We start from the raw sequence: 22,063 nt of genomic DNA on the forward strand, positions 1-22,063 counted from the left end.
TAAGCATGCCTAAACATGTCTCAGGTCTCAGGCACACCTAACTGCATAGGACTCTGCTGTAAGTGTGCAGAAATTGTCGCCTTATGGCGACAATATAGAACATAGAACAAAATCCTACTAACAATACTACTAGGAGTTGTCTCTAGTTAGAGAAAAGTTAACACCTCTTGAAAGCGTATATTACTAATAACTGGGTTAAAAACAAGACAGGATTCTGCACCCTTAATAGTTGTGTAGGGTGGAATTTTAGCAGACACAAGCTTACACCTGCTGAAAATTCTTCTACACAACTATTAAGGGTGCAGGAGCCTTATCTTGTATCTGGTCACCTAGCAAAAATAAGGGAAACTGCACTAGTAATAACAGCAATGTCTTTTAGGCAGCAATAATTCCCAGTCAAAAGATACTGACCTAATCAGTATTAATGCAAAGTTCTCTAAAGATTACAGTTGAAGTAAAGTTTGGTCTGTAGTTTGTTTCCACATCTTCTTACATAAATTAAGTCTTGTGTGTGCTTGACTGTTGGCTGTAAGGCTTCTGTGAACGACCCACCAATCTGAAACTTTATGTTACCTGTTGTATTGTCATCTATGGTATGAACTTCAATATACTTTTTCAGTTAAGAGTATTTTTTTTTTAAAGCTGAGTCTCATTTAAAAACAACTAGTGATGGAGAAGATTTTTAAATGAGTAGACATTGACATTGATTATGCAGCTAAGAAGCTCATCACTGTTCTGCTATCAACAGCTGCTGCTCCTCTCTTGTTATTAGCTCCCTGCTAAAAGCTTCTACCTCCCCAAATGTCATCCTGCTGGGTCTTTACTTTCATAGACTGAATAATTAACTTCATTCATTAGATAAGGTAAATTGCCTGCCTAATGCAAAGGTTGTAGATGTTAGCCATGGAGGAGACAGTGGTTGTGGTGCACGTTGGCACCAGTGACATGGGAAAATGTAATCTCAGCCTTTTCTCCTTTTTTTGGCTAGTTTAACTTTGCACATCATCTCTTCAGTCTCACACCATTTTTGATTCTCCCTTACAGCTTGCATAGACATGTTTCTGAAGTTGTGCACATCCAGAGCCCTCACACCTCCTTCCCAAAGCCCAGTGCTCAGAAACTCAAAGGGGTCAAATGTTGCAGAGGACCACCCCTGCTGGGTCAGGTGGGCCTTTGATGTGATCCAATAGGGTTCTTGTGTTCTTAATCTCACGTAAACATGCAGCAGTTGCTCACTGTATCAAAGAGTGCACTAGCTGCAGCATATTGCAACCTAGATGAATCTTCCTTGGGAATAATTTCAGACATATACACACTTGCTAGCATATACAAAACTGAATATATTTACCAAAAAGACAATATAGGTTTTCAGACAAGGTATCTTAAGACCCCAACCAAGGGAATCATTATATCAATATACCCAGACAGCTGACAATTTTACTAAGAAAAATACTAATAACAAAACTGTTGCTTGTATTTTGGATCTGGATCCCTGAAGATGCAATATATGTCTGCTTTTAATTCAAAACGCTTTAACCTACTGCAGCAATCCGAAAGTTACCTTAAAAACACTAGTACCCCTTCAACTCCAGTATAAGATACCTGTGCACATGTTTGGACATAATGTTCTTAGTGTATCAAAGTCACCAGGAATACCTGAGGATTTGATTGTTTCAGCCCCGCACATAAAATACAATTTTTCTATACAAGGACATCCTGAATAACACTGAGTTGGATTTTTGTAAGTTGAGGGAGGAGGGGAACAGGGAGCTAGATAATATGAAAGGGAGTGGGTGGCTGTGCTCCCTTTTGTAAAAGAAAAAAACAAACCCAGAATTTCATGGATGTAGACATTTAGCTTAATTACTTCTCCATGGTGTGGCACTTTACTGAAGGACTGCATAGCTAAATCCTGAGCACCACTTTGGCAGCAAAACAGCTGGTATTTCAACACTAAAAATAATTTTCAATCCCATCAATAGTACAATGTTCAGAAGATTGGTTTACAGTAGCTCTTATGAGGAAGTGGCTCTTCATAGGAGACAGACTAGCAAGTCCTCAGACATTTGGACTCCATAATAGACCTGTTTGCACGATGGGTCACCATGAGGTCTGACCTGTTACAGGATTCTAGTGATGATTAAGATTATGTGTACCCCTTTCTCTACCTTTCTCTCTCCCTTTCTGGTTTCTTTTTTGTTCTCTTCTTTATGGGAAAGGATAACAATTTAAAATCAAATAAAATTAATTAAAGAAGGTCTTCCATTACAAAGTACATGCATATATACATATGTAAATAAGGGAGGGCATTTTGGAAAAGATTGACAGAAAAATGTGAAAAGGTTGTTTTAAACTATCCTCCTGAGAGTTCATACACGGCTGGAGGAGATGGTTCAGTTAATACACAATGGGGTTAGTGATTTCCATCTAGCATTAAATGCAGTAGCAGTATCAAGCAAATTCTGTTTCAAATTATGTTCACTGTAAGCAGGCTTGTGATATTAGAGCACATTCAGTGTTAAATCAGGCTAACACTGCTTGTCGTAGCATAAGCATAATTTTGGACCAAGGTGGGACTTACAAACTTGTGAATTTATTTTTAATGCTTACACATTGCAATTTATTTCTATTCCTGTCATTCATTTCTTTATAAACATGTAGAAACAAATAAAGGCCACATACACAAAAATCCCAGAAACCGTCTTTTTAAGTCTAATAACCCATGGCAGTCTTGAGTGAAATTCTATCTTCTGTCTTCTAAACTACTGGAGTTAATAGGGATCATTGAAAGGATAGAGGGGGTGTCCAGCGTCCCTTGCAACAAGTTTGCCCTCGACCTGTAGAAGATAAAGATAAAGTGAAAAGGAAGTACAATTGTTAGTTATTCTAGAAAATGAATGCTACCTTTCAGGTGCATGTGCATAACCAGTGGGGAAACTGTCACAGCTAATAGAAGCTGACCAAAGGAGCAGCTATCTTCTATAGCAATTGCAACTTAAAGTAATAGAATGTTGGATATACTAGCAAGGCAAAATTAGAATTAATCCTACTGAGCTGAGTACGAGCCATGAATCTAATGAAACAGCATTGATCCCAATTTGAGGCCCTTTTATAAAACACACTGGCAACATGGGAGCATGCGGACAAGTCTCCATTGAAGATGACAGAAAGTTTTGAACATATTTTGCATATGGTAAAATGAGATGGTTTATAGGTGTGAATACGATTACACTGGGGGAAATGGAACATGTTTTGAAGGATACACACACACAGAGCGCAGAGAAAAGGAAAACCAATAAGGGTGACAAGAGGGCAACATGATGCTTTTATAGAAACCCTTGGATAATGTAGAATAAGGTTCTGTTGATAGAGAATAGTTTTCTTCCTCATCTCAGGAGCCACTAGGGGGCATGCAACACAGGCAATACAGCTTGTACCATCACAAATGCAAATTTAAAAATTGCTTGTTCATTAAATATTGCATTAGAAGGGGGGGCAGGGAGCAAAATGAAACCTACAGAACTTTTCAAGGACAAATTAGTAATTTATTCTCTTCATGCATCTCTTCATGCATCTCTCTTAGCAAGGAAAAATATCTGATCTATTTTTACACAGAAGGAAAATCCTCTGTATCTTTATCACATATCCTCCGCTACCAGGGCCAGCCCTCTCATCAGACAACCTGAGATACTTTTCTTGCTGCTGTTTGGAAAAGCACATAAATCTGATCTTTGAAGAATTTGGAAGCAAACCATTTTCAGTTTGCTAAACGTGGTCTCTTTCACAAAGAGGAAGTAGGAGCTCTGAAATAAACTTAGAAGAGGATATTTTAAAGATCTAACAGCCTATATTCCGGCACTTTACTTTACTGCTCTTTTTGTGATTTTAAATCTTTTCTGGGGCTCTTTCACCAAAGAGTACTTGCCCCAAACCTGAATCTAGGCCATCCAGGGAATTCTCATTTTATTATTTTAAGCCTAATTTACAGCTAAAAACACCAACACATTTGATACCTGTTTTAAAAATTAAATCAAATGATGCACTGCTTGCTAGCCAATAGCATTCACAAGAAGTAATCATGTTAAGTAAATAGCTTGTCATCTACACAATGGGTTACCCCAAGTTCTACTTCAGCTGTTTTGTTTGAATGCCAGTTACTAAGAGATAAATGAATAAGAAGGGTTAGAGTGTTAAACACCCTCGTGGGAGGCGAATGATACAAAGCCTCAATTATGGTGAAAATGCCTTAGAGAGCAAGAGGCAACATTACCGTAACCATTGGAACAATATATCGCCAGTTCTTATTCAGGCTCCCAATAAAGCTCATCTCTTCCGCTGTCAGGTTGAAGTCAAACACCTAAAACCAGAAGCAGATACTTTAAATAATAATAATGTTTTATTTATACCCTGCCTTTCCCGGTTTAAAAACTGGGCTCAGGGAGGCTAACAGCAAATATAAAACATTGATTAAAATGCAACTTTAGAAGAGCATAAAACAGCATAAAATACAACATAAAATGCAGCATCAATATCAATAAAATTCAAGAATTCAGGGGTCATTTTGGGGGGGGAAAAAACAAAAAAACAGTCAGTAGACATCAAATGATCACCAGGGCTAACTGGCCAAGTTGGTCCTACTAGGCCCAGCAAGGAGACCAGGGAAGAATTTAAATGTGGGGTCTCATAAAGGGTTTCTTCATAGAAGAGGAAAGGGAAAAGGGAATAGAGGATCAGGCTAATTCAAACTGAATTATTTAAGATATGATTTTCACTCACACTAATCCACAACCCTCTCTACCTTGCCTTTCTAGTCACAGTGCATTCCTTATATTGAGCAGGTTAGCATTAATCTTACATTGTGCAAAAGATGGGCCATATAAGCATTTTCTTTACTTACTGCTATCTTATTTTTTTAAAAAACAGCTTTAATCCACTATAAGATGTTTTCAGCTACTCTGCATGTCCGGTGTATATGAAGTATGCTTCTTTTCTGCATCTCCCCTACTAAAGACTAAGTGGAAAAGAAACAAATTTTGCTCCTCAGTTATCAGCAAATCTCCTTAAGGAGCTGAATAGCAGAGATTAGGTGGAAGTAACTCCCTCTGGGCTGACAGGAGGCAGAATTAAGATGGATGACTTCCTCCAAAATCAAGGGCTTCCTTGCATGGAATTTATAAAACAGACCCAGCCTTTGGAAATGAGACAGAGAACCATTTGTGCACAGCAGCTTGCAATGGGAAACAGACACTAGGGAAACCCTCTCTGCTCACAAGCTAAATAATTTCAAATAGCCTGCCCTACAACCCTTGAGCATATAATAAAAGGCTATTATTGCTTTCCTCGAGGTAGAGGGCAGTTTCTCCCTCAATAACAGAAGCCTGAATTTGTTGCTAGACATAAGCATCAAATTCCCTAGAGAAGACTTATTTAGTGATATGAGGCTTGGCTACCCTCCACAAATCTTCAGACACAAAGATGACCAATGAAAAAAAAGTTCTGACTTCCATCAGGGAGTTCTCATTCGTAGGCTTCTCAAATCTAGTTAAACACCAGCTGAAGGCAATGGTGACTGGTTAGTGGTGAAGGGGGGTGCAGCAGTAAGAACTCTCATAGGCTTCTTCAGCAAAACCAGTGTTGCCCAACACAAAGCCCTTTCATTCAGTAGTGAAGTTGGAATGAAAGTTAAATGATCTGCTTCTGAGAGAGTTCCTGTCCAGCTCATCTCTTCACCTGCCCTGCCTAACTTTGCTATGCAGGAGATGGAGTTGCTGTCACTGTTTGGTAGTTGTCATGCAATGTTTGTGTTTTGTTTTGGTTTTTATAATCTCAAGCAAAAGCAAAACCTGCCGTCTTCCTTGAAATGAAGATAATCTTAATCCTGCCTCATGTCATCCTAGAGAGTGGAACTTCCTAGTCACTCCACTCCAACACACACAATCCAAAGAATTTGGGAGGATCTCCCCGAAAACACTATAATATTGCCAACATGATTCTGAACTTCATTTTAATAGCACTTGAAAAGCCTATTGGCTTAGTGATAAAATTATGGAGTAATTTTTCAGCAATGCTCTCAAAATGGGGAGGGCAGAGATTTATTTTTGCCTGGACTATAGAGAAAAGCCCTGGAGAAAAAGATCAAAGATTATGGTGAACTCATTTAAATCCAAAAGGAACATGCACAATTAAAATTGTTTGAAGTGAGGCTTTAAGAGAATACAGCTACCCAAATCAAAGCTGGAAAGGAAAATTCCTTTGAGGCACTGGAAACAGATGGCAATGAATGCACACAATTGAGGGTCAGCTTCAGCAGACTGAACATGTAGAGTACAAAGACTGGATGTGCTAAACTAGTATGTTCCAGTCTCTAACAATCAGATACCCAGATAAGCCTCTGCTGATACATATAGTAGAAAAAGAGTTGATCAACCACTGCATGGCGTGGCTGCTGCAGAGAAGGAACTGGAACTGGAACTGGTAAATATGCATGCAGTGGCTATATAAAACTACTACATGGTAGGACCACACCTGATTTAGACAATGTCAGTAAGGAAACAGAAAGGGAGAACAGAAGCCTTAGTACTGCAAGCCAAGGCAGTGTTGTTTCTGAAAGGCCTGGCAGGAGGCCTCACTCACCTGGAGATTCTGGAGTATGCGAGCAGGAGTAACACTCTTGGGAATGACGACCACTTTGCGCTGTACTTGCCATCTATCACAGAGTTAAAGGAGAAGCTGTGATTCCTCCACAATGTCTAAATAAAATCCAAAACAGTCGATCCAGGTAGCAAAATAGTACGTGCCACAGCCACTGCTACCATCCTCTTTGTTTCTACAGGCCTCTCATGCCTTCTAAGACATCTTTGGGGCTCAGTGTGTGACACAGCATAATCTTAAGAAGACAGAGCTCCAAGCTCTGGGAAAGCTCAGTTGTTGGGGAGCAAGACAGAGCTCCAAAACAGCTCCTTTCAGAGAAACATCAGAATGGATTCTCAAAATGAATGGTTATTTTTGAAAAGTTGAGCCCACTTGGGCCTTGATAATGCTTGCAATATAGCCAAGAAATCCCAGCATATTCTTGGATATTACGTTCTCCTTTCTCACTTGGGGAGCTTTTGTTTCCTCCAGTATCTCTTCTCTTAAAAGGAGCTGACTCTATCTTGCAAAGTATTGAGCCCACTTAGAGCCTACCGCTCACCATAAGCTTTCAGCCTTTTGAGAGGCCAAAATAAGAAACGGGAGAGGCGGCTGAAAATGCTTTATTGCCATTTAGAAGCCAAAGTCAGCTAAACAGACCATTTTGGCTAAAACAAGGATGAGGAACATGTGGACTCTCCAGATGTTGCTTGACTACAACTCTCATCATTCTGGACCACCTGCTCAATTTGCTGGCTGGTTAGACAGGAGTTGTAGCCTTGCAACAGTTGCCCAGGGCGGGTGGGTGGCGACAGCAGAGGTTTCCCACCCCTTGGGCTAAAACAAAGTTCATAGTGAATTCACACAGAAACCAAAAAGATCCATTTGTTCCAGTAAGTCCTCACCATGTCCTCTACCAAATTCTAGCCTGCTATTACCTGAGAAGAATCTGAGCAGGAGATTTGCTGTATTTTTCAGCTAGCTTTTTTATCCCAGCTTCTTCCAGCAACACAGGTTCATCTGGGTGCTTCCACATCCGGTCAGGGGAACCAAGAGGGCTGTAAGCAGTTACCACCAGCCCTTTCTGATGGCAGTGAGCTATCAGTTCATTCTGGGCAAGGTAAGGGTGACATTCCACCTATTTTAAAAAGCAGTATATAGTAATGAGAAGACTGCTAAGAAGACACACCCACCCGCACTGCAGAAGCAGGAAAGGCAGATGCAGGTCAATTCATATATGGGCAGAAGCGGCAGTATGGCATTCACAAGCCACATAATTTCTGCTCTTAGAGGAAACCCTCCCACTTGTGGCATAAACATTCTCTTTTTTAACAAAACAAAACAAAAAAAATATTTATACAACAAGAAAAAACACACACAAAAAAAACACAAATACCAAATTACACACAAATTACAAAAATAACCATAGACACACAATTTTCCCGGCAAACAACAAAACACTTCTAGGTTTCTTCCCTTCCCACAGGAATTTGGAAATTTCTCTTTGCCATAAGCTTTCCATTTGCCAGAATATTATTCATTAGGTCTTTCATGGGAAGAAATAATGCTTGTTCTAACTTTTTATAGTAATTAGCTGGAAGACCATCTGGGCCCGGCATAAAGATTCTCAAGCAGAAGTGCAAGATTGATCACAGTTGGGGCTGGATTAACTGGGAGTTGAATAACCCAATTCACTGACCATTTCTTTATCTCCACCCTGCAGGAGCTGATAACATTTCCTTTACTACACATACTAGCTACAATCTGCAATCTGTTTATTCTGCAGCAGTCCTGCTTATATTAAGACAACATACAGATAACACACTCTCCAGGCATAACAGCTTTGTAAAACCATTTATGCCGTTATAGAATTTTTGTATAAAAAAGTATATATTTTCTGAAACAATCAAGTTTTGGCTTCCCTTCCTTTCTCAAGACACCTGATCTTAAGGATCCCTATCGCTTTACAAAATGCCTTCTATTACCAGACTCTCGTTTGCAAATACTGTAAAGAATGCTGTGAGACCGGTTGTGTCATGCTGAAATCAATGTTGAAAGGAGAACAATATTAAGAGAGGGTTTTTTTAAACAAATGTCTCTGTTGCAGAGGATCATGCAAGCCACTCAAGAGTCTGCAGCACTACACCACCCTTTCCTTTGCCATAAGAATTCTGGTTATTGATCACATGTTTTAGCTAATCGTTGATAGCACTTCACCACGATCTATCACAGTTAATTCTCAGACTGGGTACCAGAACCAATAGTATGCTATGAAAATTAAGTTTAAAGATTATTAATGGCTCAAGTGAGTCTGAAGTGCCCATTCACTCAAATGATCACATCTTTTTGTCAAGAGATTCACTATAAATGCATCACTTATCCCTCCACTCCTCACTTTATGCCAAGGAGCAAACAATATGTTGGGGGCCCAATTTAAATTAGGGAAATGGAGTGAGGAGAAAGAGTCAAACCCCCTACTCTAGTACTGCTTCTTCAAAATAACAGCCTCAAACAGCATGGGCAAAGCTAAAAACAAAACCACCAAAGGAAAGAGAAATCTTGATAACGTAAGAGTGGGAAAGCTGGGCTATTTTGATCGCATTTCTCATATTAAAAGGAAACCAACCCTTAAGAGTAAACAGTCGCTTTAAGTAAAAACTGCAAGTCCCAACTGCTTGAACCTTTCTTAGAAGAGTCAAGCGGGTTTTTTTGTACAGGACGTTCCATTCTGCAGAGGCAGTTCCACAGCACAGCCACCCCACACCCAACAGAAACAGAAGCATCCATCCTTATGGCCCACCTTCTCTCCCCTGCCAAGAAAACCATCTCAGAAAGTAACCTGCTCCCTCTTTTTCTGCATCTGCCTTACCTGTAGCACAGCTGGCTTTACAGAAGCTATGCCAAGGATATCATCAATCTGACGGCTATTGAAGTTTGATAACCCAATGGCTTTCACCAGACCCTTTTTCACTAGCTTCTCCATCGCCTTCCAAGTTTCTTTGTAGTCAATGTAGTCATAGCGCATTGTGCCATCAGGATTCTTGGGGAAGAGGTTGTCCCCCCGCCTATTATAAAAAATGTGCAAAGCAAACAGATAACTAGCACAATCTTAAGTCTATTTAAGTTCAACTCAGTAGAAGCACTGCTAAAATCCATGTCATATGACCCAGATCCAGATCCAGCTCTTCTCCTTTCCCACTTACAATGTGGTCAAGTAGTTGATATGATATTAATTGTTAACTACAAACCAACCCATATAAATTTATGGCCGTATAAATTGAGTTATGACTGACCATCTTAGGCCTTGGAAAAGTAACTCCTATAAATCCACAGCTTTGGTTATAACAGCACAGAATCTAGAAGCTGGCACAGAACAGGGTGGGGAACCTTTGGTCCTCCAGTTGTGGTTGGACTACAAGTCTCACAATCCCTCACTAGTTGGTTGGGGTTGATGGGAGTTAGCATCTAGCAACAACTGAAGGACCACAGGTTTCTTTTCAATAGGCCTCTTAAGAATTCGTTTTCATTCATTAGGCTTTTGTTTCCTCCCTTTTTTCCCTTTTGCAAAAGAAAGAAGAATCTCAAACCCTCAACAGTGAAGGCAAACAAAACGAACTGTGTTTGCTGTAAACCTGAGGAACAGAAGGGGCAACAGGGCTGGCTCATCATTCTGTGACAACAAATTCCTATCTGTGCAGATGGTGAAAGGTATCTGACCCTCCCATACCCTCTAAGTGCTGCTGTGGTTTCATGTTCCACATTTCCTTCCTACGGGCACTCACTCGAAGGCGTGTGGCCAGTGCATGAGGTAGAGGTCCAGGTACTCCAGTTTTAGATCTTCCAGGGTCTTCTTTAGAGCTGGCTCCACATCTTCTGGGTGGTGCTTGGTGTTCCATAACTTGGAAGTCACAAACAGCTCTTCCCTCTTAATGGCCTTTTAGAAAGAATGGGGAAGGGAATCTTTTCAGTGCTCAAGAAGTTTCTCATCCCTTGATTAGATTTTTGTGTGTGCCTTCTGTGCTATTATGCTAAGGAAGCTTCATTTCGAGAGTCAACAGAACAACACAGACATATTTTTAATGTGCCCTGTGAATTTTTTTTGCAGCAAAAGGACATTTAGCAAAGGGATAGGCAGAATGTCAAAGCAACAGAGCCCACTAACACACAGCAGGCAACAGGAACAATAGCTGATTGCCATCTTGGTAGGTGTATACGGAGATGTAATTACATTTTGTAAGCAGAGCCAATCTGAAATAAACATGAAACTTCCACCCACCCAGCCTTTTTGCAGCAGCAATATTCTCGCTCGTTTTTTTACCTTGTCATTTCCAACCATCTCTTGGAAAGCATCACCTATCTCTCCTTCATTGCTGTAAGCCGGAGCACAGTCAATGTGGTGATAGCCAGCACTAAGGGCATATTTTACTGCCTCCTTTACCTGTAAGAAAAATAGGGAGATTGTTGAATCAGAATGTGGAGACATCTGCTTCATTTTAGCCGATGGTGCCATTCCAAATCTACAAGAACTTATGACAAAAGGCCTATACATCTTGGAGAAAGTTTCATAATTTTATAAAATGAGAGATTTGCACTTTTTTATCCTTTCCCTTTACACTTTAAGGTGATTTATGCCAAATAGCAATGTAGTGTAGGGGTGGTTAGAATGTCAGACTAGAACCTGGGAGACCAAGGTTCAAGTCTTCACTTGGCCATGAAGCTTTACTGGGTGACCCTGAGCCAGTCACTACCTCTTTGCCTAACCTACCTCACTGTGTTGTGGGGAATAAATGAGGAAGGAAGAATCATGTATGCCACCTTGAGCACTGACATCATTTAACAGTGAACACCATACACATACTACCACAAGTCGCATTGTCTGGTTGCACATCCACAAAGAGATAATGTGTATGTAAGTGATTCTCAGCAAGGTCAATACATTTTCTCTCATTCTCTCCCTGTCCTCCACCCACCGGAACTATGCCTATTTTATTTTTTTAAGCAATGTTTTTATCCAGTTCTCCAATGAGAAGAACAAACAACATTTAGCAAAGGTTTCCGTGGCAATAATAGAATAAATAATATACCTAGATGATGTTTCATCTGATAAAAGCTCCTGCATTTTTTGTTTGAAAGGAGATGAAACAATATTCACAAAAGGATGATAAGAGCCTTTGGTTTTAGGTTTTTGTTAGGGTTTTTTAAAAAAGAAAAAGATCAGAGCCTCTGATGCCTCTTAGATTTAATTTCCTTTTGCTTATTGGAAGCCTGGGCAATGGATAAAGTGTGTCGCAAATGCTCTGATGTTCTAAAAAGCCACATTAATTAGAAATCAGTTTCCCTTAGTCACAATGATAAAATAATTCTGTTTCCCTCACTTTAACACCAGCTGCAAGATTTTTCTTTCCTCTAGTAATGGTGACCATAAAATGAATCATGCCAAGGCTATTCAGAAAGTGGAGACATTGCTATAAATACACTGTGAATGGAAGTTCAGCTTATTAAATTCTTGCAACACACTTCAGGTTACACAAGGCGTTGTCATCACTATAGAAAAATTAAATGTGGTACACTACCAAATGAGAGCAATTCTACCGAAGATGAAACTTGCAGATGCCTTTAAAACTTTGTAAACTGCTTTGAGGTTTTCATTTTGTTTAACAATCAAGTTGTATATACATTTCATTTTATAAAGTAAAATAAAGACAAATAAAGCTTTAAAACATGTTATTTAAATTGGTTATTCTGTCTCCACCTAATAAGCATTGCAGTTGCAATGTGATTAAGAGCAGGAGAACCAGTTTTGGCTGCCAGCAATTATCAATAAATCATTATTTAGATTTTAAACATTTAAAAACACATTATGCAAAAATGTCACCTCCATTATCAGTGCCTGAAGATATTATTATAATTATCATTATTAATTAAATTTGTATACTGCCCATCATCTGAAGATCACAGTGTGGTTCACAACAAAAATGTACAAAATGAGAACACAAAATACAGAGAACAAACCAGTAGCCCCCTCCCTTCCCACAAACACATTTAAAATACCAAAGAATGTTTAATCTCATTCTGACTATGTTTCCTTCAGCTGGCTCCCTTTTTTTGTGCAGAGAAAGTGAATGCAAAGCTTCATGCCTTGTGACTGGAAATTAGTCTCTCCTCAGAATCCATGTTGAAGCTACTCTATTAGTTACAGGAAGGCAAATAAAGAATATGTACTCCCTGCTTGTTGGTTCCTGATAAATCCTTATTTCCCACTTCTCCTAACTATTTTTCTTCCAAGTTGAGGGAAGAAAAGTGTCCTCCCACCAAGGCGGGGTCAGACAGAGAATGAGACAAACAGACTGAAAAAGAGACTAATTAAATTAATTGCAACTAGTAACATGACTGGCCTCCCTTCAAAGGAATATTGGATCCCACTAAGTTGTAAGAATCTATAACTGCACTGAAAAAGCAGAGCCAGCAAATGGCACTTCAGTGAAGTGGAGACTGGCTGTTTAATATGACCTATAAAATTTATGCAAAGTGGGTGTTCTTCCTCCTTCTTTATCTTGCTTTTGGAATGTGCAAAATCAATCAGTATAATGAATAAAAGATGGTGCAAGAGAATTCAGAGGCAGAGACAGTTCCAACCTATGTTCAAATGGACAAGCAAAGATGTGAATTAAGGTCACATTCATACCACATGGCTTCCTCCAGAGAATTCTGGGAACTGTAATTTACCTCCCACAGAGCTACAATTTCCAGAAACGCTCTGCAGATCTGTGGCTGAGGTAGAATTTGACTTCTGGACTTTTCTGTGGTGAACCTCAGCAGCACATCTCTCACTGCTAGATGAAAGTGAATCACTAAGTCATGCCACTATTGCACATGGACTCAGACTCAAGTGGCCACTACGCCAAACCCATCCAACATCTCTGCCCCTGTCCAGCTAAATCAGAACATGCATTGCTATATCTACATTCAGGATAGCCATTTCAGTTCAATATCCATTTGTACTTTCATATCAAAAAGAGGAAGGCAAATGAAGAGAGAAGGGGGAGGTGCAACAAGTAGGTTAATGCTATCCATGCACAATCTCTATTCTTCATGACTGCTGCTCTCGGATGAACACATTTATTCAGTATCATGCTTAAATGCCAGAAAAGTAATTGTGCTCTTCTCTATTACACCTTGCTCCTAACACAACATGCATATGTCTGAGGAAAGCTCCCAGTCATTTAATCACAATTAAGAAATCGAAAAATGTTCTATCTGCACAGAGTACATACAGTAGCTTCTGGTCATGCAACCTCGCCTTTCTATGCAGCCACAGATTAAAAGAAAAAGAAAAAGAATCAATGGTTTTAGCATAGAGTTCTAGAATTCCCCTCTCTCAAACTCTAAATTCACGGCTTACCTGTCCAGCGTCACTCTTCCAAGTACCCAATCCAACAAGAGGCAGCTTTTGCCCAGTATGAAGCAAAACATAGTTGGCCTCAGAAGACATCTTTACCTAAAATAAATGCAATAATAAAAATATTAACTAGGGCGCTATACCAATTTGTTTCACTACACAGAACAGAATGTGTAGTAGACTTGACATTATTCTTATTTAAGCTGAAACTGAGAGAGTGGAATGCAAAGTGTAAATATATAATAGGATGAATTATATTACATTTTATCCATGTAGAAAATTTAAATCCTGCCCTTCCATGGCAGACTCCATGTTCACAGTGACTTACAACAATTTAAAAACATCTACACACACACACACACAAAATAAAAATCCATATTTGGACAATACCTTTATTAAACCAACAGCATATTAAGAGGAATCACTGTAGACGTAACCTGCAGGATGGGAGAGTTGTGCCTTTGCTGATAGTACTGTAAAGACAGACTTTCCTTAAATAAGAGGTGCAGCTCAAGTTATTCTTTATAAATTAGAAGAGCTTGCTTTATTCCAAAAAGTGAAGCATGGGTGCTGCAAGTCTGAGTTTAGAAAGGACTGACCACAAGGATTTAGGCATAGTATTCCCCAAGCTCATACCCTCTCCTTCCCCTATCATGTACCTTGGGATGTAACCTGAAGATAGCGTAAGTCTGCGCACTTCAATGAATAAATCTGTGCATAAGCTGGCTGGCAGGTCTGTACCTGTAGCCTGATGCTTGCTTGTTATCAGAACAAGATATCAGTTTATCTTCTGACAAACTTAGAGAAGCATATAAAGGCAAGGTCTCTTGGTCTGTCCCAAAGCCACGGTCAGAGCCTGTTTCATAACAAGCAGATCTACAGAGCAATATCAGGTTTTCATTCTCAACTTTCTGTTCACTGTCCAAAACTTACACAATATACCACCATTAACTAAATCCTTCCCTGTTTCCTTCACACCTATTGCCTGAAAGTTGCAGATTCAATGGATTTTTATTCAGATGCAGGTTTCACTGAATTCAGCTGCAGTCTTACTCCCAAGTGCACGTGCATGGAACTGAAAGTAATTAAAAGGCATTCTGCTCAACTCTTTGTTGGATTAGTTTAAGGTAAAGGTAAGGTAAAGCTAAAGGACCCCTGAATGGTTAAGTCCAGTCAAAGGCAACTATGGGGTGTGACACTCAGCTCACTTTTCAGGCCAATGGAGCTGGCATTTGTCCACAGACAGTTTTCCGGGTCTTGTGACCAGCATTACTAAACCGCTTTGGCGCAATAGGACACCGTAACGGAAGCCAGAGCGCACGGAAACACCATTTACCTTCCCGCTGCAGGGGAAGGTATTTATCTATTTGCCTGTTTATCTATTTGCACTGGTGTGCTTTCGAACTGTTAGGTTGGCAGAAGCTGGGACAGAGCATCGGGAGCTCACCCCGTCACATGAATTCGAACCACCAACCTTCCGATCAGCGAGCCCAAGAGGCTCAGTGGTTTAGACCACAGCGCCACCCGCGTCCCTTGACTTACTGTACGTGTTTGTGCTGATTGAAAAGTATTTTGTTTATGAAAGAGGAACATCCTACAATGAGATCTAAAAGCTGGTTTGCTGGCTGAACTGTAAAAGGAAATTATGTTTCAAGAGATTCCAGTCTCCGTCAACTTCCTCAGCTTTTGCTGAGATCAGCTGTATAGCAGTGTCCCATGAAACTGCTTCCTCCATTTAAGCACCAGCTCCTTTAGACAATTAAGGCAGGATGAAAATTATATTCCTACTTTTACTATTAAATTTCTAATAAAATAATCATAAATGCCTATTGGTTACTGCCAATGAGGAAAACGAGCTTAAGTTACAGGGCCTACGGGCCTACAATGGCTTGGTGTGCAGAACTAGTCTCCCTCTTTAAACCACACTATATATTCACAACACATGTATATTCATAGCTTCCCTGTCTTTAAAATCATAGAACAGAATCATAGAGTTGGAAGGGACAAATATATATATATATATAGGTGTGGAGGACAATCTATACATAATCATAAGCAAGTCCCATTCAGTTTAATAGGCTTTTCTCCCAAGGAATCATGCACAGGTTTGCAGTGCAACCCTATACATGATTACTCAGAAGTAAAGTCCAATTGAATTCAATGGCATTTACTCCCAAGTGATTATGACTTGCAGCCTCAGCCTCATCATTATCCCTGGGGAGGTCCTTGAAACCAGCATGCTAGGATTCAAACTCATGTACAAAGCTAGCATATTAACCACTTGGTTACACTGATTCATTGTCCTGTGAAAATATGACATGGAAGCCTTTAAGAGGACAACCAGCAAAGAAAAGTACATGTTATTTTAAAAATGCCCAAGAATCTCATTTGACAAACCATAATTAGCACCTATATGATTTGAATTGTGCAGTTCAGTATACTAGCAGAGGCTGATGAGCAGACTCTTGGGCCGGGGTACTGTTTAAGGGTTTTTTTTGGAGGGGGGTCTTGTTGCTGTTGTTGCCAGTTCTTTTGTGTTTTTTAGTTCTTGTGATTTATGTGGAAATTATTCCATATGGTTGTATATTTTTTGAATGTTTTATTTATTGTTTATTACTACTTGTGTTATTTTGCAGTTCTGTATTTTTTTCATGTTGTAAGCTGCCTTGAGCATAAAGTTATATATGCGCTGTATGTATACTATTCATTCCAGCTCTGCACTTTAGATAAGATACACATCAATCTAAACTTTAACCTGGGGCAAGTTATAATATATAATCAGTAACTTGATCAGTAGATGCCAGCAGTTTCATCCTATTTCACCTGACACAGAGGCAAATAAACCCAGTTCCAACTGCAGCTATAGTGCATAGATTGCAGAATTAAAACAGCAAAGGCTATAATTGATTCTGTTTTGAAGACAAGTTATATGAATTCTTTCATTTATGCTTTGGTCTAGACATCTCTCCTAAAATTATTATCCTTTAAAGTGCATGGTTTACAAAGTCTATCATATTACCAAGATGGTTCAGGGTTACTCTATACAGTGGTACCTCAGGTTAAGTACTTAATTCGTTCCGGAGGTCCATACTTAACCTGAAACTGTTCTTAACCTGAAGTACCACTTTAGCTAATGGGGCCTCCTGCTGCCGCCGGGCCGCCGGAGCACGATTTCTGTTCTCATCCTGAAGCAAAGTTCTTAACCTCTGAAGCACTATTTCTGGGTTAGCGGAGTCTGTAACCTGAAGCGTATGTAACCTGAGGTACCACTGTATCTGTAAAATAGAAACAGAGCTGATAGTCTTTTTTTGTTGTTTAGTGACTTATCCAACACCATAAAGTTAGTCCAATCTAAGTTAGGAACTAAGTTCAGGGTTCCTAGGAGCTAGTTTAACCCACCAGCAGCCATGAGGCCACACTGGTTCAAACTGCTTGCTTTAGAAAGCAAGTACAGTCCAGCAGATATAATAGTGGATTTAGAAGCGTTGACTTTAAATCACTGCTGAACAGACTTGGGCAAAGGCCACACAGGACTTTGGGCGGCAGGGGCAGGAACAGTACAGAAGCTGTCCAAAACAAAATTACCAGCTGATAGTATTACAAGTAATAGTTGATTCACACAACATTATTGATGTGACAGTAGCTGCAGTCTAGTTTGGGGTGAGAGAAAAGACATTCCGTGAGAACACACAGCTCTCTCCTGCAAGTGAGGGGAATAGGGGTCCTGGGGGTGCTGTTGCCTCCCCACCCCAAAACTCAACTATCAGCATATTTGTGCACTGAGCAACAATCCTATGCACACCCAATTTTTACTGAACATTACATACGCAGGAGGAAACTACAAGTCTAATTAGTTTGCACACTAATCCCAGAAAAAAATGCCCTCTGGTTTTAGTTAGCTTTCTTCTAGACAAATTTATGATTAGGATAAAACCTACAAAACTTTTTCTTTAAACACTCTGTTAAATGGTTTCTGAATCAGGTTAAATTGTGAATATGATCAACCAGAGCAATTTAGTTTTTTCAGTTTAGATATAATTGAACCAAGTACAAATTGAGGGAGTCTGAATAATTGAGACAGCAAAATAATTAAGAGAACTTGCTCAAGCAAATCTTCAGGGAATCCCTTAGCACCTCAACTTGCCATAGTGCCAATTGTTACACCACACTCCTAGCTATTGGATGCTTGTCATTTGTCTCAAGGTTTATTGCAACCACTCGCAACAGAAATGCATGGGGAGTGGGTGGGTGCTGGCAAGAGAGCAGAGTTTTGCCCAGAGGCATGTGATACAAAATATAGGCTCCCTGCATTTTGGTAGTGAATCCCCCAACTATGTTTCTGTACCTCCATTTCAAAATTAAAAAGGCATTGCACTCAACCCACAAACATTAGTAGTTTAACCTTTTCTGTTTCTCCAAAAAAATATATGGTTTACCCATGCATACATTATTGGCAGACATTACCAAGGATTTCTAAACAGGACTGCCAAGGGGTAAACTAAGCTACTCCGGGGTGGTGCGTGCTCAGTGGTAGTAATCTCCAGGAAGAGTGGTAACAGCACCCATAATTAAATATCTGTTAAGTGTGGAAGCAACTGGATTTTGATACGCAGTCGCTGCAAAGTACACTACAGATACGGTTGTACTGGTGTGAATACATGCATCGCCTGCCATAGTTCTTAATGCAGCCAGATATTTCTACACCTTCACGGGGGGGGGGGGGGGGACGGGACAAAAACCCACAGCTTTCAATGGGACTTATTTCCAAACAAATGCTGTATACGTAACTCCTATGAACACTTAGTTGGAAAGAAGACCGTGTGGAACTCACTTAAATGCAAACACGTGTAGTAGTTTCACTCGCCACGCATAATACCACGTTGCATTTAATGCACGTTAGAGGTACACGTTGTTGTTGTTTCCCCCCCCCCTCCTTCTTTTAACAATTTTTCCATCTCCAAGCCCACCAAAAGGGGAGGGGAATCGAAATAAAAAAGCAGAGCCTCCGGGACAGGAGCGATTCCCCTATTTTCTACCCCACCTCCTGATTATACACGAATCTGACTGACGCCAATCAAGTCAGGCAAAGCAAGAGATTAGCTAACCACGGGAAACTCACAGCCAGTTTGCAGCGCGCCGCGTCCTCGGGCGCTCCCTTCCCTCACCGCAGTTCAAAATACTGTACATCGACAACTCCCCCGGCCTCCAACTTCAACGTTTCCGTTTCCGGGTTTGATATGTAACCGTATACTCCTCACTTTTCAACATTTTCCAGCTCACGTGGGCGCGATGCGTTAACAGTTATTGCTCTATATTCCCCCTCTTTCGGAAAGGGTTTGGTAGAATTAAATCGCTTCCATTACAATCTGGCAGAAAGCTTTACTGAAGAAAGTTTGCATTCCAATTTTGGGTATATTATCTACGACAGCTGGGGTGGGGTTGCCTGGTCATGCTGCAACCAGAGTATGATAAAAGGACAAGATCCCAGGATTGCCTCATCTCAAAGCTAGAAAGATGTTCATAATTAGATAAGGAATGTGGCGAAAGATACTACCAGGATTGTCAGTGGTAGCAATAACAGAAACTATGCCAAAAGGTATCTTTACTCCTGCCTGACTCCATTTGCAGCAATTCATTTACACGGGAGAAATGTGCATTCAAGGGCATGATGAGACCAGGACTAACTGCCTAACTGCCAACCTCTGATAGCTTCAGTTTCTTTCAGATTTGCTGATTGCAACCTATTTGTTCCATATAACGTAATAAATAAAACAGAACATTTCCTTGTCTGACTAGTTACACCCAGTGCTTTTTTTCTTAAAAAAAAGATTAGGGGTACTCACATTCTCATACTCATATTGAAATGCTGCCCCTCAATGAGGCCAAACTTAGATTCACAAAATGTTTAGGGGTATGTGTACCCCTGCATCCGCCCAGAAAAAAAAAAATTGTTACACCCCTTTATCTGCACATACCCCACCTTATATTCTACTTCCAGTTATGCTTGAATCTACTAGCTTGAACCCACTCCCATCCTTTTTTAATGGTAAAGCAGTTTGTGGAGGTTGAAGTGTGTAGTCCTGTCACGGGTCCCACTACCACCTCACATACATATGTGCACAGGTAGAGCTCTTGTTCCACCCATGGTTTTTGGGATCCTACACACATCAGGCTGTGTAAATATATATGTCAGTATATGCCAAGGGCTCTTCACGTGAATGCAAAATGCATAGCTGACAGCAAATTGAGCTACACAGGGCTGACGCTGCATCTCCCACATGCATTATTTCAATGTGTGAATGGGCTGAAGTGACACGTCCCTCCTCCCCAGTATGACAAAGAAATAAAATTTATTAAGTGTTTGTAAAATACAAACATTTCTTCCTTATCTTCTCCACCTATCATAATAATAGGCATTATTTTAGTCATAATTGCACAATGTGGTAAGGAGTCAGATCCCTTGGCAATGGAGGCTGGGTCTAGTCTCTGGAGCAGGCATGTTTTGCCTTCCCTACACAATTGTTTTCAAATGCAGTACTTTACCTTTCTCCACAGGTCTGAATAGAAATCATTCACTTATATACTGTATACAGGTAGCCAGATGCAAGAGGATAGGACTCCTGCACCTAAGAGTTGTGTGGATAAAGGAATTTCAACAGACACCAGGCCTCATGGACTGGAGATCAAGAATGCAGTACCAACCATGCCTACTCAGAAGTAAACCCTACTATATTCAGCGTGGACTTGCTACCAGGTAAATGGAGTTAGGATTGCAGTCTCAATCTGCTACTTGCTTCTGACAAACTCGGCCATTGATAATCAAGTCTATATTTGTCCCCCTTACCTGCTGCCTTGCAGGACATCTTAGGGAGAAGATAAGACTAAGAATTAAACTACACAAATCTGGATTGGAATCCCTAAAATGGCTGGATGGCATCTTGTACAACTCCTTCCAGCAACTCCTGCAGCCATGCTGGTGCCCAATGTATTGCCCTGCTTTCCTTTGGATCACATCAACTTTCCTTTGGATCATGTCAGCTAAGAAGTGGGGCTTGTCATCTGGGCAGGGCCAGATTAAGACTTTTAGAGGCCCTAAGCACTTAAAATGTTTTGGTGCCCCAAAACATATATCCAATTCATAATATGAACCTTAATAAATTATAAAATAGTTAGAAACACTGTATCTTGGTATACAGTAATTCTTATTATGAATGTAGTTCCTGTGACCCTTCATGAACTCCCACTGAAGAGATTATATGGCTCACATGAGTAGACCACTGGCATATGAAATAATTTAAGGAGATAAATCATGTGCAGTAACACCTGCATTCCTCTCCCCCCACCCCGAACCTATTGTAACATTAAGTAGAGTGATGAAGCAGCCTCAGACAGATGATATTGCGTGTCATGAAAGAGTAGCAAATTGTTAGCTATTTAATGTATTGTTATTGTATTTTTACTGCAAGGGAGAAGTACTACATGTGGGATTTTCTGCCTCTGGTGTCAAAATAACTTGGCCAGCCTTAGGGATTGGGTGGTGGTAGTGTTTTTTTATTTGCTTTTTGCATCAGGCAACAAAAAGTATTGTACCAGCTCCGGTTCTTTCACTTACGGTAGTTTTAAAAATTTCAGATTGTTTTCTAGATCTCTCTAATTGATACTTTTACTGGATAGTTTCTAGACCTCTTTAGATTATGAATTTACACAGAGAGATATTATATAATTTACATTTATGAATAAATACATGAATACATTATTTCCTTTTGTATAGGGAGTTGGTAATATGTAACACATTCCTTACTATTTTGCACACTTGTACATGTGGCTTGGACTTTAGACATTAATTCTGCTGTTATTGATTAATCCATCTTTCCTTTCCCCTCAGATTAGCATTTTATAGTCGTGAATTTCAAATACACTATTCAAATCATATAAAATAAAGTTAAACATAAACCCAAAAGATAAGAATATTATCCTGTATAACATTATGTTTTTTAAAGAATTAAACACTGAGTTTCAGATCATTATTCTTGC

At 39.9% G+C, this 22,063-nt stretch overlaps 1 protein-coding gene across 3 annotated transcripts; it reads right to left on the reverse strand.

The window, feature by feature from the left end:
* Positions 1-1,320: 1,320 nt before the first annotated feature.
* Positions 1,321-19,285, reverse strand: AKR1A1 (aldo-keto reductase family 1 member A1). 3 transcript variants are annotated; one of them, XM_083446118.1, is made up of 9 exons: positions 19,189-19,285; positions 14,033-14,127; positions 10,949-11,068; positions 10,413-10,564; positions 9,500-9,695; positions 7,569-7,768; positions 6,634-6,706; positions 4,271-4,357; positions 1,321-2,837 (listed from the first exon to the last, which is right to left on the reverse strand). In XM_083446118.1, exons 1-9 carry the CDS (start codon positions 19,214-19,216, stop codon positions 2,772-2,774), a joined length of 1,017 nt encoding a protein of 338 aa, XP_083302244.1. In that variant the 5' UTR covers positions 19,217-19,285; the 3' UTR covers positions 1,321-2,771. The 3 variants fall into 3 exon arrangements, with proteins under 3 accessions (XP_083302244.1, XP_083302245.1, XP_083302246.1); XM_083446119.1 differs by having other exon boundaries at positions 14,033-14,128; positions 19,149-19,275; XM_083446120.1 differs by having other exon boundaries at positions 14,033-14,128; positions 19,135-19,218.
* Positions 19,286-22,063: the final 2,778 nt, after the last annotated feature.

This window comes from Podarcis tiliguerta (genome assembly GCF_965153285.1).
Source record: "Podarcis tiliguerta genome assembly, chromosome: 6".
Lineage (NCBI taxonomy): Eukaryota > Metazoa > Chordata > Lepidosauria > Squamata > Lacertidae > Podarcis > Podarcis tiliguerta.